Below are 17,309 nucleotides of genomic sequence, written 5' to 3'. Positions count from 1 at the left end.
GGCGGCCTCGCGCCCTTGCCCCGCGCGCGGCGGGCGGGAGCGGGGAGGCGCCTTGGGCCTGGAAGGTTCTAGAGCGCGCGGGGTGGAGGGGTCCGCTGAGGGGCCGGGTCGGCCTCTGGGACCGGCCGGGGCTGCGGCGGGGAGGCCGCGGGCGGTTCCCGGTCCCGCCGGAGGGGCTGTGTGGCCCGCACGGGGGATGCGCTGTGGGCGGGAGGGAGGCCGCCTCTTCCCTCCCCTCGGGCTCCGAGGAGGCCCGCAGAGGCGGCGGCGGGTCCCCGGGCGTGAGGCGAGGGGCCGTGGCCTGCGGGGAGCTGCTCTCCCCCCGCGGGGAGTCCCCTACCGCACCCCGTTGGTTTTTTGTTGCGAGAGCGCGGTGTAACGGGCGTAAACTATAGGCAGAAATTGCGCCGTGATCACGCAGCAAAGTAAGAAATCGCGGTACTCTTTTAAGAGGGTTGATACATTTATTCCTTTGCGATTTGATCCTAATTCATTTAAGGCCTTCGGTCTTCTGCAAGTATTAGTCTTTAACGGGATGTATTTGTTATTGATACAATTAATTTCCATGGAAATGCAAAAAAAAAAAAAAAAAAAAAAATTAGGATTCAACACAAGTACCGAAATAGTAAAGCCCCAGCATGCTCAGTAACTAGATTTCTCAGGTTCTGCTGGGTGTGCCTGCCTTTGGGCTGTCTGGATTTGATAGTTAGCCACGCAGAACAGCAACACACACCAACCAAACAGAGGTTGCCATAAACTAAGGTACTGGTAACGATGTTTCAAGCTGATAGATCTTACCAGAGAACGTGGTAATGCAGTCTCTTGGAGTAGACTGCGATCTGTCATGTAATCTTGTCATGTGATGATGGAATTGCAAGATATATTCATGTTGATGCTTTCTTAAAAATCTGTCTTGACTATATCTTATATCAAAACTAAATGGGGTATAGAAATAAAAAAAATTAATAATAAAAGCATTGTTTAGGTTGTCAGTGTCAGGGATTTGTTTTTTAAATGCAATGTTTTATTAAAGCTAAAGGAATATGCTTATGTTAACTCTGTTTTAGGCGTCCCTTTCTCTTGCTCCTGTGAACATTTTCAAGGCAGGTGCAGATGAAGAAAAGGCAGAAACAGCTCGGTTGGTAAGTTTAATTCTCTAGGAAACTTGTAATACTTGGGGTAATTAAACTTCATCTTTTGTACTGTTAAATGTACTTTCAGTTTATGGTGATGTGGAACCTAATCTGTCTCATTAGTTATTATTGTTGCACATCTGTGAACGGAAGGTAGAAGGAGTGTTGTTAACACTGACAGTTAGAGAAACTCCTCGTAAGTGTTCAAAAATTGAGTAACTCAGCTCAGAAGACTGATGTTCATTGGATGGCATGTCTTGTGGCTGTGAGACAGGCTTTTATAGTTTCTGTGAGAATTAAGTATATTTGATCTGGTTATCAAGATGTAGTAGTTGAGAAACTTGGACCCAGACGTGGGTGTAGCTGTGGAAGGGTTAGGTTGAGATGTCTGCTTGAAAGTTACGGGTAGCATCTACTTTTTGTGTTAAAGTAGAAATGCATCCTTTTCTGAGGTATATTTGCTTTCATTTCAGTCATCCTTTGTTGGTGCCATTGCTATTGGTGACCTGGTCAAGAGCACTCTGGGGCCTAAAGGCATGGTAAGATAACTGCAAGTTCTCAGTGATAATACCTGTTAATTTAGTTTTAATAGTTACAGTGTGTTTTCGAGCAGTATTCTAAATCTTGTATCTTGTAGGACAAGATTCTTTTAAGTACTGGAAGAGATAGCACGGTAACAGTGACCAATGATGGTGCTACCATCCTGAAAGCTATTGGAGTTGACAACCCAGCTGCCAAGGTCTTGGTTGGTGAGTTTTTAACAGCTTGTCATTGGAGTACTTGGCATTTCTTCATTGTAACTTTATTATGTAGCTTTCATTTGTTCTTAGAAAAGTAGCCTTTAAATTATGTGGAAAAATTGAAGGGAGAGAGAGCAGAATTCCTGAAGTAAGGAGACCAAGGCATTGCAAGAGTTGTAGAACTCTGCAGCAGTAAAATTGAGGTATATGCTGCTCTTGCGAAACTGTTTTGGTGCCTCCTTGCTTTTCCTCAACCCTGGTTTGTTCCAGGAGTCAAAAGGGGCAAAAGACAGCTGTATGTCCCTCTTTTTTTTTTTTGGCTGGAAAAATTTGGGACGGAAATCTACTCAGTTACAGAGGTTCTCTCTGGTGCTCCCTGATTTAAATCTCTTTTTATCGCTTAATCACCGTTGTACGCTGGACAGATTTTACCCCTGTGATCAACTGTCTTAGTGTGCCAGTGGCCCAGTTCTAGCAACAAGCTAGACCTGAACAATTTGCTGTCAAGTTTTGTGTGATTTTGTGTTTGCCGAGTCCTTGTTTATCGACTGCTCATGGGGTGTACTTCGTTATTATATTCTGTGACCCTGTGTATATAGCTTAGAGCTTCTGTCCCGTCCTACTATTTCCTTTGATAACCATCTTTAGGAATGGGGAGAGGAGTAGCTCTTGACCATTGCCAGACTGGAACTGGTGTCTGGGTTGCAAATGAAGAGCAGGAATTTGAAGGACGCTGAATTTGATTTGCATCTTGGGTTTTTCTGTGACATTAAACTATTGAGGAGTAAGATTCTTTATTCTTCTGCAGACTAATGCGAGATAAAAATCTTTGTATGTAAAGCTGGTACTAGTGAGCATGGAATCAAAACATTCACACAGTGGCTTCTTTCTTTAGATATGTCAAAGGTTCAAGATGATGAAGTTGGTGATGGAACTACGTCTGTCACAGTGTTGGCAGCGGAATTACTGAGGGTGATGTATTACAATTTTTCAGATGTGTTTTTGTTTGGCAATGTACTCCTATGATAGCAGTATGGGATGTGCTATTAGATGGTTATGAAGAGTGCTCCTAAAATATAGGATACCTTGCTCTGTTGCTTTTGAAATTGATAGGAGAAAAAACACCTTAGATAGTGTCACTTTTTTTTTTCTTTTTTTTTCTTCAAACAATATTCCTTGTTTTATTATTTATAAACTCACAAGTATTTTGATTTGGTACATTTTAGAAAATTATTTTATTTCTTTATGCAAATGAAACAGAGAAGTATCGCTCTCACAGGTCACTTCCTGGATATTGCACTGGGCAGCGTGCAGCACTGCTTAGTTATGAGGTTCAGTCCTCTGAAATCCATTTCATAACATGAATGAGAAAAAAAAACAAACAAAGGCATGTTAAATTCTGGTCTTGTGTGCATAAGACCTGAATTCATACTGTTCCTCTAAACTCTGCATACAGAGTTTACATTGCCAAACTCTAAATCTGAATTTACTATGAAGGAGACTTCAGGAGTGAGGAAATCTTGTTAGCAGAGCTGTGCCAGTAAATCTAATCATGTCAGATCCAGGAACTGTTCAAGAGCATCTGAGGAATGGTCCATCAAGCTTGCCAAATTCCTTGCAAAAACGGAGTTTTAAGGTTTTTTTTTCTTTAGTTTTTTACACTTTTTTTACACTTTACAGGGTGATTTTAATTTCATTGTTAAAGCTTTCTAGTTTTTACTGCTATTCAGAATTTTCTGATTACTTGCAAGTGTCTTTCCTAGTAGTGTAAATGTACCTGGGGGGGAAAGCCTAATTATTAATTTAATTTAAATAGGAGGCAGAATTACTCATTTCAAAGAAGATTCATCCTCAGACCATCATTGCAGGCTGGAGGGCAGCCACAAAAGCTTCGAGGGAGGCACTTTTGAAAGCAGCTGTGGATCACGGGTTAGTGATGTACATTTGATGTAACTCTGTATAAACCAGGCAAGATTAAAACATCAGTGAGAATTATATGCCATTGGGAAATTCTTTGCTCTCTTTTAAGTAGTGTAAAGCCTGAATTTATTAATTTTAACGGGTAAGAAAAAAAAGACTGCCTTTTTTCAGATGAACTACAGAAGCTTTATGAAATTATTTAAAATTAGTTATGATGTGCAGAAACAAAACACGAGTAATGATTTGCTGCCTAGAAGAAAAATCTGAGCTGTTATTTCAAATTTTATACTCTGATTTTAAATGTGACTCTTTTTTTTACCTGACACTTAGAGATCACAGACTTTCTACAGGCAAATGCAAAGGTTCTCCTAATTGAAACTTGTATTTCAAATGGAAGGTTGTATTCTTGGGATGCTGGAGGGATTCTGTGTAGCATTGCTCAAAATGGAACATGGGACACATAGATACAGGCTAGAGGGAGCAGGGAGAGGCTCACAGTGGTAGGTTAATGATTATTATTTCAGACTTTCCACTTTTAACTATCCTGATTTTATTTTAGCGATGATGAGGTGAAGTTCCGTGAAGACTTGATGAACATTGCGGGAACGACTCTTTCATCAAAATTACTTACTCATCATAAAGATCACTTTGTCAAGCTTGCTGTAGAAGCTGTTCTTAGGTTGAAAGGTTCTGGTAATTTGGAGGCTATCCATGTCATTAAGAAACTTGGTGGAAGTTTGGCTGATTCCTACTTAGATGAAGGTAAGCTTTTACATCTTGGCTTTAAGTGCACTTGACAAATGAAGCTGTTAAGAATTACACATCTCTATACAAATTTGTACTAGGAATATTGCTGTGTTATTGTTAAATTGATTAATAATATGAGGATATGAGGGGGTTTTGTAATAATTTAAGTGAATTGTTCTCCTTTTTTAATTTGAAGTCTTACAAGACCTTTCTGTTAACTACAGGCTTTTTACTTGACAAGAAGATTGGTGTAAATCAGCCAAAAAGAATTGAAAATGCAAAGATTCTTATTGCAAATACTGGTATGGATACAGACAAGATTAAGGTATGTGACAGAACTACTGTTGTGAAACGATGTATTTGTAAATTGAATGAATTTTTAGACTGAATTCTTTGTTTTCTTTGATTTAGATTTTTGGCTCTCGTGTTAGAGTGGACTCCACAGCAAAAGTAGCAGAAATAGAACAGGCAGAAAAAGAAAAAATGAAGGAGAAGGTAGAGCGTATTCTTAAGCATGGAATAAACTGCTTTATTAACAGGTATGTATATTCTTGGGAAAAGGGGAAAGTTACAAAGCAGCAAGATTTTAATATTGTGTGGGTGTGAAGAACATTATTTATGTCTGTGTCTGTAAAATTAGGTGATTTTGCCTAGTGCCTGCAACTCACTGGCCTCACTGAGGTCAATGTTATTTTCTGTGCTTCCCCTTGTGCACCATGGCCCCTCTTTTTTTTTTTCTTTATTTTTTTTTTAAGAGGAAGGACTGATGTTATTTAATCTGGGATCCATGTTTAAGTCCAGACAAAGCAATGTTGCTATGCTTTCCTACTAACAGGTTTATTTAGTTATGAATGCCAGCAGCATTGTCTGCATCCCTATTCCCCCTTTTGGAGGAAACTGGTGCTTGAAAGGGTCTGTGCTGCTGAATGTATTTAGCTCAAGTTGAACCAGCTATGTTTTATCCTGTATTAAAATGCTGGTGCTGGAGTATTGCTCCAAATTCAAGAATGTTTTAGAGGCCTCTGTGCTCCCTGCCATGAGCCTCTTATGCACATCTTTGGAAGTATGAAAGATAACCATTTTCATGTAATGATTCAGCTCACAAGAAGTGTCCCAATCTGTTGCTTACTGTTGTTAACAGTGAACTTATCTTCTAAAGTGTCACGGTGCAAAAAAAACCCAACCCCATTCAGTTATTTAAGGACATGAGAAGTGCTTCTGCTTTTCGGTAGCTCTTGTTTGAACGCAACTGCCAGACGTACAAGCAGATTAACGCCTGGTGTTTGGGCTCATTGTGTAGCCTACTAGGAAGCTGATTAGCTGGTACTACACCAAAGGATGGGAGTTGTAAGAGCAGCACTGTTCTCCACAGCAGCAAAGGTTTACTCTCCTTCAAAATTTGTGTTATAAGAACCTGTATGATGAACCTCATAGTCTCCATCTATGTCATATTTCACATACACTGCATGCAAGCATAGGCAAAATGAGTATTCTGTCCAGTGGACATGTTGCAAGTATAAAGATGCCTGGAGTCAGGAGTCTTGTTGGCGCAAAATGATGGAAGAATCCTTTGAGGTATGCAAAAAAAAATAAATAAAATAATCCTTAATTCCATTGCTGTTATCCAGGTAGTTGCTCAGGTAGAGTAGCAGTCAGTTACTGTAGCCAGGTAGATTTATTCCCTGACAAAATTTACTTCTGCTTATAGGCGTACCGTAGATCCACCTCACATCTGCTACTCTGAGTGTCAGCCAGTTAAATATCTCTGGGGAGATGCTTGACAAAGCTCAAGGCTATGTGGATGCAGAGTTGGAAGGATTTTATCTGTGCATACCCAGCAGTGCCAATTGTCTCTTTTGAAGATAGAGTAGAAACATCTTTTTTTTTTTGACAGAGGTGGCATCTCCCAGCTCCTGCTGAATCTCTACAACACTCAATCTCTAAATTGTAAGGGAAAAATAATTCGGCATAGCAACCCCGCGTGGTTGTTGACCATTCAGCTTTAGATGACTACTTCATTCTAGAGAGAGTGGGATACATATTAATAAGGGAGAACATACCCTTCTCTGTGGTCTGCTATTTGTGTGTGTTACAAGACTGGCCATTTATTGTTCCCTGAGAGTTCCCTGAGTTCCCTGTCTACTGTTTGGGATCTGTAGTGCTGAAGGAATTAAAGGCATTGCTTCACAAGTTACTCTGCTGCGCTGTACTGGAATAGGCACTTAGGTACCCAAGTGGGCACTTAGGATCAAAGGACTTAGAGGACTTAGAATTTAATGCATGTAGGCCCTGGGCATAGATGGTGTGTCTTGAGGGGAAGGGTATTTCAAAGAGCTATAATAGTTTGAATTTTTTTTTTTAGCTTTGTATGTTTTCCTGCCACTGCATTTGCTTCTGTGGGGTGTAACATTCCCTCTATGGCAAGTGCCTCACATATTGACTGCTTTTGTAGCTTTGAGAAATCTGTTTACATCCATGCCACTGAGAATTGAGTGTCCTTTGTTACTATGGTACTTAAAAGGTTTGTTCCTGTTTAATGAGAAGATGTGCCTGTGTTTTAATTGTAGACAGTTGATCTACAACTACCCTGAACAGCTCTTTGGAGCTGCTGGCGTCATGGCTATTGAACACGCAGACTTTGCTGGTGTGGAACGTCTGGCCCTTGTTACAGGTATGTAGAGTACCTGGTCCTATGAAACTTGGAGGGTCACTCTATTTCTTTGAACTTCAGTAAAAGTTAATGCTTGATCACATAATTTGTACTTTTTGCCATTAAGCAGATCTGTGAAAGTGAAAAGGACTCCAAATAAGCTCCGCTTTAATGTACTTACAAATGTATTTGGAGGACCCTATGAAATTGGCCATAAAAATTTTAAAATTAATTTGTTGATTTATGAACCACTACATAACTCAGTATTTTTTTTAAGAAGCAGGTAATTCAGTTTCTATCTTTAATATGTTATACTTCACTGTAATGTTAACTGCTTTGATTCTGAGACCTCCCTATGTAATGATTTAAACATTTTTTTTCCTGACAACTGTGAACAAAGGATCGTGATGCTGTGGAATGTAATTCAGCCAGTTAGTGCCAGTTATTAATTTTCTTTCATATTTAAAAAACATTTTCAGTTAAGTCCCTGCTTGAAAAACTTTTGAAATGTTGTTTTCTAAGGAAAAGATGAAACTTAGCAATAGAAAGAATAAAATGATAAATCCACAAATGAATTCATACCATCTTGTTATAACTGGCTGTTGTTTGATTATAATAACAGAGAAGACTAAAGTCAGCCTTTGTTAAAAATGTGGGCCCGAGTCATTGAATTGAGGTGCACCTCAAATGACTGGATATTTTTAGTAGTGGTTAGTGTAAATGTGACTAGTAACTAATGAAAATTAAACATCTGGAATGGTACAGATTATTCTCATTCTTTAAGTTAGAGGTGATTATCTGGAACATCATTAAAAAATCAGTTATGACAGCGATAAAGTGACTGGATAGCTTGTTTTGCTGGGAGAAGGGAAAAGATACTGACTTGTTTAGCTTAGCAAAACCGAATAAGCAATTGCGTGTAACTGTCTGTAGGTACGTTGACACAGGCAGACACTTGATTGAGAGGAACATTGCTTGTGTTCTGAAACAAATTCAAAGCAAGTTTTGTAGGCAGAGCAAGCGGACCCTATCAGACCACACTGGATCAAATACAGTGTCACGGAAAAAATAGACAAGCTTTTTGTAAGCACAAACTCTCTACTACAAATCTTGTCTTTCCTTGTACTGCTACAGCTGCAGCAGTGCTGCAAGCTAATGTGGAGTAACTGAGCACACATTGGGAGTGAATACATGTAAATGGTTTTCTAATGTGTAGAGCACAGTACTAGAACAATACTCTGTTCAGAGACACTTTGTCTTTGTAATACCCGTTTTGTTTATGATACAGAAGTTTATGAATAGCGCACTATGCCACTGCTATGACATGACATGAGACTCATGATTCAGGAGTGTGATGGCCAGTGGTTCTCAGCCATCATCAGGCAGGCAAAATGAATGCTGGCACGAGCTCAAGTTTAAAAACCTAACAAACTTGTTTTAGTATTTTAGAAATATTAATCAATAAATACTACTGAAAACTTCAAACAGATTGACATTTTAATACTGGCAAATATCAACATTTAGTCTCTAATCCAGACAGAACTCAAAAGCATTACAGCTATAGTAGTTCTTGTGATGTGAAACAAAAATATTGGTGTTTCAAGGACTTGTCAACATCAGTGGAAGGTTTCTGGTGCCATATGCTGACATTGTAAAAAATTGGCTTCTCGGTATTGTTGATTTAAATTTATTCTGGGGCAATTATGAAGATTATTATTTTTCTTCACACACCCCCACCCCCACCCCCCTTGGTTAGACCTTTTCTGAATGGATGCTTTCATTGTGAGCTCTTTGACTTTTCTATGATCGTACATTTGTAGGTGGTGAAATTGCATCAACCTTTGATCACCCTGAGCTAGTAAAACTAGGAAGCTGCAAGCTTATTGAAGAAGTCATGATTGGAGAAGATAAACTCATTCATTTCTCTGGAGTGGCGATGGGTGAGTGTTTTGCCGGTACTGGCATGTTGTGACATAAGTGTTAATCCTCTGCTAACACTGTTCAGTTACCAGGATGGCATAGGAATTTTGTAATGATTCATGTAACCATTTTTATTAAAGCCTTGCTCATCAGTAAAAATCCTGCAAAGATGTATGTTCATGGTTGAAATTGTTCATCTACATAACATTAAATATACACATAAACATTTGTAAGGACGGGAATCAAAATTTCTGCTTTGGGAGATTAAATTGACAAGAAAAGTAGCAACCTGTCATGCTTAAGAACTTGACAGCTTGTTCTCTAAGTGCCAATACTGTTAAGTTTCCAAGGGATTGTTTCGAGATAACATTTGTTTTCTGTTAATTAAATCAGGTGTTGTGGAACAGTTTATTGATAAAAGCTATAGCACAGTGTACATAATTTAATTCTACTTGTCATCATGCTTTCTTTTTGCCCCAAAATTGATCTATGTAAAACTTGACTGCAGGGATAGCAAAACCATTACAAATGCGTTGTGATAGCCTCTTTGTACTTTTTGTTTGGTGTTTAAATCTTTTTGCATTTGCACTTTTTAGGTGAAGCTTGCACCATAGTGTTGCGTGGAGCAACACAGCAGATTCTAGATGAAGCAGAGAGGTCTCTGCATGACGCTCTCTGTGTTCTTGCCCAGACGGTGAAGGACACCAGAACTGTGTATGGTGGAGGTGAATATATTAGATACTTTGTACATGATACGCATTTTGTATTACTGTTCAAGTCAGATAATAGAACATCTGTGTGTCTTCAATTCATAGGTTGTTCAGAGATGCTGATGGCTAATGCTGTTGCAGAACTTGCCATCAGAACACCTGGCAAAGAGTCTGTTGCAATGGAGTCCTTTGCTAAGGCTTTACGAATGGTAAGTTTGTTTAATCAGATTGCTGGATTAATAGACATTAAGTTTCACTAAGTTTAAGATTTTTTTTCAGATAGTTGCTTTTCTTTCAAAGTTTTGGTTTTCTAAAAGTAGAAAAGTGAAATTTAGCAAGATGTCTTGGATGAACAAAGTGGAAAAGGTTAGTTTTCTTACAAAAAAAGATTACTGGTGTTTTAATAATTCTACATCATACAAAATTCTGAATGTTGATACACTATCCCTCTTCTAATTGGTTTTTGCTCCTCTTACCTGCAAGTTTAAAAATGCGACAGAAATAGCACATAAAGTCTTGGCTGATTCAGTTGACAACTGATGAAGGAAAGAAGTATCAACCCTTCTGTTGATACTGTAGTGCTATTTGATTGTATTCACACTCTAGTACTATCTAGAAGTTTCTGGACTTGCATTGGGGATTGCATCTTAGGAAGTAAGAGTATCACAAGAAATGTTTACAGAATATTATTGCGCTAACAGACTGTCAATTTGATGAAAAATAGTCTTCCTGTATTTTAAATTGGAGAAAGCCTTTCTTAGGAAATAAAAGGTCACAGGAAAACATTTCTCCCAAGAAAAGTAAATTAAAGAGCGTGGTAAGACTTGGCATTACCTCTTTGGTCAGTATGTGCAGTTTGCACTGCTGTTACTTAAACAGTTGTCGCAATTTAACCCAGTCAGCAACTAGGACCACTCGGCTGCTCAGTTACGACCCACCCCCCCATAGGGTAGGGAGAAGAGGGAGAAAAGGAGAAAAAAAACCCAACTTGTGGGTTGAGATAAAGACAGTTTAATAGAACAGTAACAAGAGAGGAAAATAACAATAATAATAATAATAACAATGGTAAAAGAATGTACAAAATAAAGTGATAAAACACAAGTTGCTCTCACCACCCAATGATACGTTGCCCATCCCATCCCAAGCAATGATTATGGATTCCAAGTCCCATTTGTATACTGAGCATAATGGGTATGGAATATCCCTTTGGCCAGCAGTCTATGCTCCCTCTCAGCTTCTGTGGGAAGCTGAAAAAGTCCTTGACTAATACAAACATTACTTAGCAGCACCTAAACCAGTATCTTACAGTAATCCAAAACACAGCAGCAGCTAGAAAGAAAATTAACTCTATCCCAGCTGAAACCAGGACAACAATGAACAGAATGATCTTGTGGTTAATGCTTACCAGCGAGCTTATGTTCTTAAAAATGAAACCATTTCTCCAGTTGTAGTCAGAAATTATAAGAAAGAGACAGGATTTCTTTCTGTCCATGTGAAATGAACGGACAGATTTGCAAACACCTTTCTGTCCTCGCAGCTACTTTGTTAACAGAGTCTTGAATAACATCCTTTGGAAGGTAGTTTGACTCTTTCTCCCTATCTTCTGAACACCGTAACAGATCATCTGCCACATTTTTGAAACTTCCTTTTCTTGAGACTGAAGTTCTATCAAAGTATGTTTCATGTTTACAATGCCTGCATTAATTTAAAACATCCTGTGTTTATGCCCTTAGATCCCAACAATAATAGCTGATAATGCTGGCTACGACAGTGCAGATTTGGTTGCTCAGCTCAGAGCTGCTCACAGTGAAGGGAAGACAACTTATGGACTTGGTAAGGGCTTGATATTACTCCTGTTACTGAATTGCTGTTTGGGAGGGGGAATTAGGTTTATTAAACTTAGTGACATCTGTTTATTGCTAATTTATTCAGCTGGAAGAGCTGAGTTTGTTGATTTCTGATTGCATTGTGTAGAACATGGATATACAATGTTACTTTCCTTTATCATTCTACCAGGCTTTTCACAATACAGTGAAAAGCTTTGGTTTTGAAGGGGATAGTTTCCAGTTATGAAAACCAGTTTCCTTACTTACTTTGAGTCTAGTTATATGAAGATGGAAAAGAAAGGCATTGATTTAAAAACAAACAAAAAACCAACACAACCAAAGACTTCCTCCTCCCTGAAAAAAACTTAAAGTTGTGGAGAAGAACTCTGAAGTTAATACACCTAAGGAAATAGCGCTGAGTCCTGTTAGGATCTTGCCTCTTCTCCCCAGCGTATAAAGTTTTCATCGTGAATTTTTTGCATGTAATTGCAACATGTTAGGCTTAAATCAGGAGCCTTGAAGTGAAAGACACAATTTAATGCTTCCCTTACTATCAGTATGGTTAATTTGAGCAGGTAAGTTACCGTACGGTCAGTTGCTTGCGATTTTCTTTGAAAAAAAACAGCCCCAAGTTAAAAAAAAAAATAATCCACCTCTTAATGTATCTCTTCTTCCAGATATGAAAGAAGGTGTCATTGGGGACATGGCAGTCTTGGGAGTAACAGAAAGTTTCCAAGTCAAGAGACAAGTTTTGCTGAGCGCAGCTGAAGCAGCAGAAATGATTCTTCGTGTAGACGACATTATTAAAGCAGCACCAAGGTATGAGCTGAGTATCTGTATTGGTCAGGTACAGTGGCAGAGAGTAACCCCCTTCTGTGGAAGAGTAACTGCACAGAAAAATTGTCTTCTAAAAATGATACTTATTTGAAATGAAGACTGACATCTGACATGCTAACATTCCTGTTACATCATTTTTTTGCATTAGGAACATGAACAGGCCTTTAGAGCCATCATTGCACTTAAATTAGTGTGTCTGAGCAATGTCTTATGTCACCAGCTCCTCATGTGCCATATATAGCACTAAAACATCTGGAGAAGTGACTGACCAAAATGTCAGGGATAATGCTAGGTTTTTTCTTTTGGCAAGAATTATAGTGAAATGCCCAGCTGCTTTTGAAATAGAATCTGCAGTTAAAACCACGTTTGTTAAAAAGTTTGGGAAGAAATGCCACTTGCAGGCGGGTTATCCTGTGGGTGCCCGGTATAGGGTAGTTTGCACTGTTTTGTGAATCACAGTTTTTGCTGTGATCATGGGTGTTTTATTAGCTTTGAGATGATACTACTTTTGTGCTGTGAGATAAAGCTAGCACTGAACACAAAATACCAACTGAAAAATAAATATAAAGGTGGGTGGGGAGGCTGGTGAACATCAGCATGGGGAGGAATTTTCTGATATTTCTTTTTCTCCCCAGAAAACGCGTACCAGACCATCGCCCATGTTAAATTTTCTTCAGTACCTGAGGATATGTGGACCAGATCTCACTTAGTAATTTTTTTAAATGATCTAGTTTTGTGAGGTTATGGAACAGAAGCTTGAGACGGGCAAATCTCCATCGATGGCATGAAATAACTCTTCAGTTGGTTTTAACTTATTTCAGTTTATACGTGTTGCGGAGAAGATTCACTTCAAGTCAAACAGGGGTTTTATACAACCCTGTTCCTTCTGTTCCTCTCCAGGTTCCACTTAAAATACACAGAAATAAAAAAAGGTAAATTCAAATTCATCAAAGTTGTATTTGTCTTTGTGTAGAACCGAGAAGGGCAGTTTCATTAGAAAAGCTGCGGTGCTCGTCCTCAGGCACTTCAAAGCAGCGCCCAGGCAAGTCGGGTGAAGGATGTCCTTCCTCTCGGGCTGCTTTGGGTTAACCCTGGTATGTTCAGCGTGAGTGGGTTATTCCAGTCCTGCCTGGACAGGCTTTGCGTTGAGATCCTAGAAACGGGCTCTGCAGTTCACTGTTACCCTTTCCTGGTGATGCTGGAGTATTCCTCATCTTCTCATAATAAAAGGAAGAGAAAAAGCTGAAGAGTAACCTTGGGTCAATGCCCGGAACTACAGCTTATGGGATTTTACAGCTTTTCTGTAAATTTTCTGTAAATAGGCGTTCTGCTGAGGGGGAGAGCGGGAGGAAGATGCAGTTTGGGAGAGATGTTAGCATCCTGGACCAAACAACCTGTGTTTGACTAGAAGGTGTGCTGAACTCGGGCTGACTTCGCGAACACTTACAATAAGAGGGCAGTTAGTGGAAAATGTGTCACTTTGCATCGCGTTCCCTTTTTGTGTTCTCCCCCCCCCCTTTCACACCAGTTGTGGCCTACCTTTATGTCCTCTTCCCTCTTCCAGTAGTTGCTCTAAAGGCAATGTGTTTCTTAATTGGACTTGTTTCTTTATGCTCAGGTCACAAGAATGTCCGTGATGCCTGTGTCGCTCTTTATGCAGATTCTTCGCCTCTGTGTGGGAGCCCCTCGGGAGGTGCCACCTGCGCGTTGTCACCCTCCTGGCCCTTGGCCAGTGTAACCAGCACCTCGGCAAACAGCAGGGGGAGTCTGCCCAGGCAGAGATTGCTGGAAATCAAGAAAATACCTGTCCAAGCATTTTTCTCCCATAGGTTTCCTGAAATGAAGAGAATCTGCTTAAGAGTGTTCCTCCAAACTCTCAAAACTCTCTTCAGAGACAAGTGACAACACTGTGCAGAGAATGCTGTGTTAAATGAAAGCAGGTGAAGGCAGCCTCTTCCCGACCCCCTCGGATAAACCAAGTAATAATCAGTTTCATAGCAAACAAAACATTGAATTTAGATGTTAAAAAAGCCCCAAACTCTTGTCCTGCTGAAAAATTTTGTAGGAAGAAATCATTAGAAAAGGTTAAATAAAAAATTTGGAAAGGGAGAATTCAGTTACTTCCAAAGGAGGACAGTTTAACTCAGCCAGACATTAATGCATTTTATTTCATGTAATGACTGGTAGGCGCATGATGTGAGTGCCAGCCACATCCAAATTCAGACCTCCTTTAACAAGGCGGCAGGCGCTGGGAGAGTCTATATATTTCCAGATAATTTTTCAAGCATGTAAATGACACTGAGCAGGCACGAACTGGCATTGAACCAAACCTTTTCTGGGAAGCCGACTGCCACTCTGCTGAGACGGTGGCACTGACGAGCGAGCCAGGCAGAGAGGGATGTGGCTCTTCCGCGCCACCGAGGGCTCCTCGCTCTTTTTACAACAAGAAAAGCTGTCTTTAACCAAACAAATGATCTGTGCTATGGAATTAATAGCTAAAAATGTCATTTGCACTAAATTTCTATGTTACTCAAAGCAAAACGTCCTTAAAAAAAAAAAATTCCGTGCATTTTGAAGGGGATCAGAACCGGTCCAAGCTGCGAGCTGGAGAAATACCCAGCTGAAGGCAACTGAGCAAAGTTTGCCTCTGCTTCAAGGCAAGCCTGTAGTGGCAGGATCCCAGCCCGGGGTTTATTCATGCGAGTCTTTGCCGCTCTCGTGGTTTTTCTTGTGGTCTTAGGCTTTGATGTTCATCTTTGCTACTGTGTGAGGTGTGCAGCTTCCCCCACAGGCAGCGTTGCTGGTTACACACCAGCAGCAAAGCCTCCAGCTTTTGTCACCATTGTTTAAAGTGCCGCTTGGCAGTAACAAAATGAGCATTTGCTAATTTTCCAGGACGAAGGTAAGAGGAGAGCTCATTGTGTCCGTGATAGCGCAGCCAGGGCTCCACTACCGCTTCCCACACAGCAGGAGGGGAAACCACCTTCAAGCTGCTGCTGCTTTTCAGGTAAGTCGTTTGAGACAAACCCTGAGGGTTACTTCAGCGCTGTGACTCCCAGCAGCCGTCACCTCGAATGGTGGTTTCCAGCTGAGCTCAGGCACCTCAGCAAGGTGGGAAGGAGAGGAGCAAGCCCATGGGTGAAGAGCAGCGGGTCTGCATGTGCTCTGTGCGTTCCACCCGTGGAAAACATCTAAACTGTGTCTTCATCTCCACTGCGAACTTGTGAGTGTTTTTTCCCCACACAGGAAAGGGAGGAAGTCTTTGCTCTGGAGAGTGCTGGGTGCTGTGTGAAGGGGAGTGTCTGTACAAGAGAGTTTTGCTGTCAGTGAGCTCTAAGCCGGTGCACCTACTCCTGAAGACCAGCCAGGTGGTGTTGGTGCTCCCTAGACACCAGCAAGCGAGGGAGAAGTCGAGGTTGGGCAGTGTTGTGAGGGTGCTGCCACTGTTGCCAGAGCATCAACAGGGCTCGGCTTCTGGCTCGGGCTTGGCGGCAGGAGGTGGCGATGGTTTCTCTTCAAGTGAGATTTCTATCACCGCCCCAGACCGCTTGCGGGGCTCGGGGGTCTCCTCCGACCACCTCCCCACCCTCCGCACCCCTTTGGCCACTTTGGGTGCGTTCCTGCAGGGGTTGTGGTCGTAGATCACCAGCTTCAAGCCAGGGAGGTGAGCCAGGCTGGGGAAGAACCGGATGGAGTTGCGATCCACGTCGATCACCTCCAGGAAGGGCATGTCCAGGAGCACGGGGGGGAACTCGGACAGCAGGTTGCCCGACAGCCAGATGGTGCGGAGCTCCTGCAGGCACCGCAGCTGGGTGGGGAGGGTGCGCAGGGCGTTGGAGCCGGCGTGCAGGGTCTTGAGCAGGCTGAGCTCGCAGACCACCTCGGGCAGGTACTGCAGGCAGTTGGACTCGATCCAGAGGGTCTTGAGGTTCTGCAGGAGCCGGAGCTCCAGGGGCAAGCTGCAGAGCTTGTTGTTGCCCAGGTAGAGGATGCAGAGCTGCTTCAGCGTGCACACCACCAGGGGCAGCGCCTTGAAGTTGTTGAAGTCCAGCGCCAGGATCTGCAGGTTTTGCAGCTGCTCCAGCTCGGGGGGCAGATGGTTCAGGTTGTTGTCGCTCAGGTACAGCTTGACCAGTTCCCGAAAAGAGCAGATGTGTACGGGCAGCCGCCTCAGCTGCCTGCCGCTCAGGTCCACCATTTTATCCACCGGCATCTCTTCTAGGTCTTCCAGGAGGTACTTCTGGCACTCTTTGGAGGGCAGAAAAGCAACTATGGCTTTCAGGCTATTGCCCATCCCAGGACTTAACTTTGGGAACTTCTAGGACTGCAAGGGACAGGGACCTGCCTTGGTCTTCTCCTGCTGCGCACTGGCCTGCCGGTAACTCCGACTTCCCAATATAAGGCTCTGTTTACACGGCACCAGCCATTAATCTCGAGGGCTTTGAAATGTTTCTGATAACCAAATGAGTGTCTGGTGACGGGGATTACGGACAGGACGACTTACAGCACAGGTCTCCCTCTGCTGCCCACACTCCCCCCGAAAACATTCCTTCTGGCCTCTTCCTGCACACTGTCAGTGTTCTCGGATTTTGCCCCAAACTGCTGCCCCGATGGCCCGGCCCCTCACCTCTTGCTCTGGCGGTGCTGGATGTGCAGCTGGTGCTGGCAGCCGGGATTGGATTGGGAAAGTAAACACCCCAGAAAAACAAGTTTTTAAACTCAGATGTTTAGCTTTCAAGAAACTTTCAGCAGAAACGTCGGATGTAATCGAATTGTTGTTTAAAATACCTGTCAAGACTTGACTGACTTTCCAGATGAGTGGCACT

General features: G+C 41.8%; 2 protein-coding genes across 3 annotated transcripts in view; one reads left to right on the top strand and one right to left on the bottom strand.

Annotated features, from left to right (window-relative positions):
* The window catches only part of CCT2 (chaperonin containing TCP1, subunit 2 (beta)), a 13,601-nt gene extending 171 nt beyond the window's left edge, over positions 1–13,430 (top strand). Inside the window, exons 1-16 of one of the 2 annotated variants that reach the window (XM_014963900.1) lie at positions 281–425; positions 1,068–1,142; positions 1,607–1,672; positions 1,771–1,882; positions 2,769–2,845; positions 3,690–3,802; positions 4,353–4,555; positions 4,765–4,865; positions 4,952–5,079; positions 7,108–7,211; positions 9,011–9,130; positions 9,707–9,835; positions 9,926–10,029; positions 11,554–11,653; positions 12,324–12,465; positions 13,119–13,413. In XM_014963900.1, coding sequence (XP_014819386.1) covers positions 1,670–1,672; positions 1,771–1,882; positions 2,769–2,845; positions 3,690–3,802; positions 4,353–4,555; positions 4,765–4,865; positions 4,952–5,079; positions 7,108–7,211; positions 9,011–9,130; positions 9,707–9,835; positions 9,926–10,029; positions 11,554–11,653; positions 12,324–12,465; positions 13,119–13,149 — 1,467 coding nt within the window. In that variant the 5' untranslated portion in view covers positions 281–425; positions 1,068–1,142; positions 1,607–1,669 and the 3' untranslated portion in view covers positions 13,150–13,413. Of the gene's footprint in view, positions 1–280; positions 426–1,067; positions 1,143–1,606; positions 1,673–1,770; positions 1,883–2,768; positions 2,846–3,689; positions 3,803–4,352; positions 4,556–4,764; positions 4,866–4,951; positions 5,080–7,107; positions 7,212–9,010; positions 9,131–9,706; positions 9,836–9,925; positions 10,030–11,553; positions 11,654–12,323; positions 12,466–13,118 lie in introns of those variants that run through there. The other variant, XM_014963899.1, reaches the window with a different exon arrangement.
* Positions 10,809–16,870, bottom strand: LRRC10 (leucine rich repeat containing 10). Its single transcript, XM_014963901.1, has 2 exons — positions 14,023–16,870; positions 10,809–13,697 (listed from the first exon to the last, which is right to left on the bottom strand). Exon 1 carries the CDS (start codon positions 16,775–16,777, stop codon positions 15,941–15,943), a length of 837 nt encoding a protein of 278 aa, XP_014819387.1. The 5' UTR covers positions 16,778–16,870; the 3' UTR covers positions 10,809–13,697; positions 14,023–15,940.
* Positions 16,871–17,309: the final 439 nt, after the last annotated feature.

This window comes from Calidris pugnax, unplaced genomic scaffold (assembly GCF_001431845.1).
Source record: "Calidris pugnax isolate Ruff unplaced genomic scaffold, ASM143184v1 scaffold44, whole genome shotgun sequence".
Classification (NCBI taxonomy): Eukaryota; Metazoa; Chordata; class Aves; order Charadriiformes; family Scolopacidae; genus Calidris; species Calidris pugnax.
Note: the sequence above shows the minus strand (reverse complement) of the source record. Positions and strands in the feature narration are given on the sequence as shown.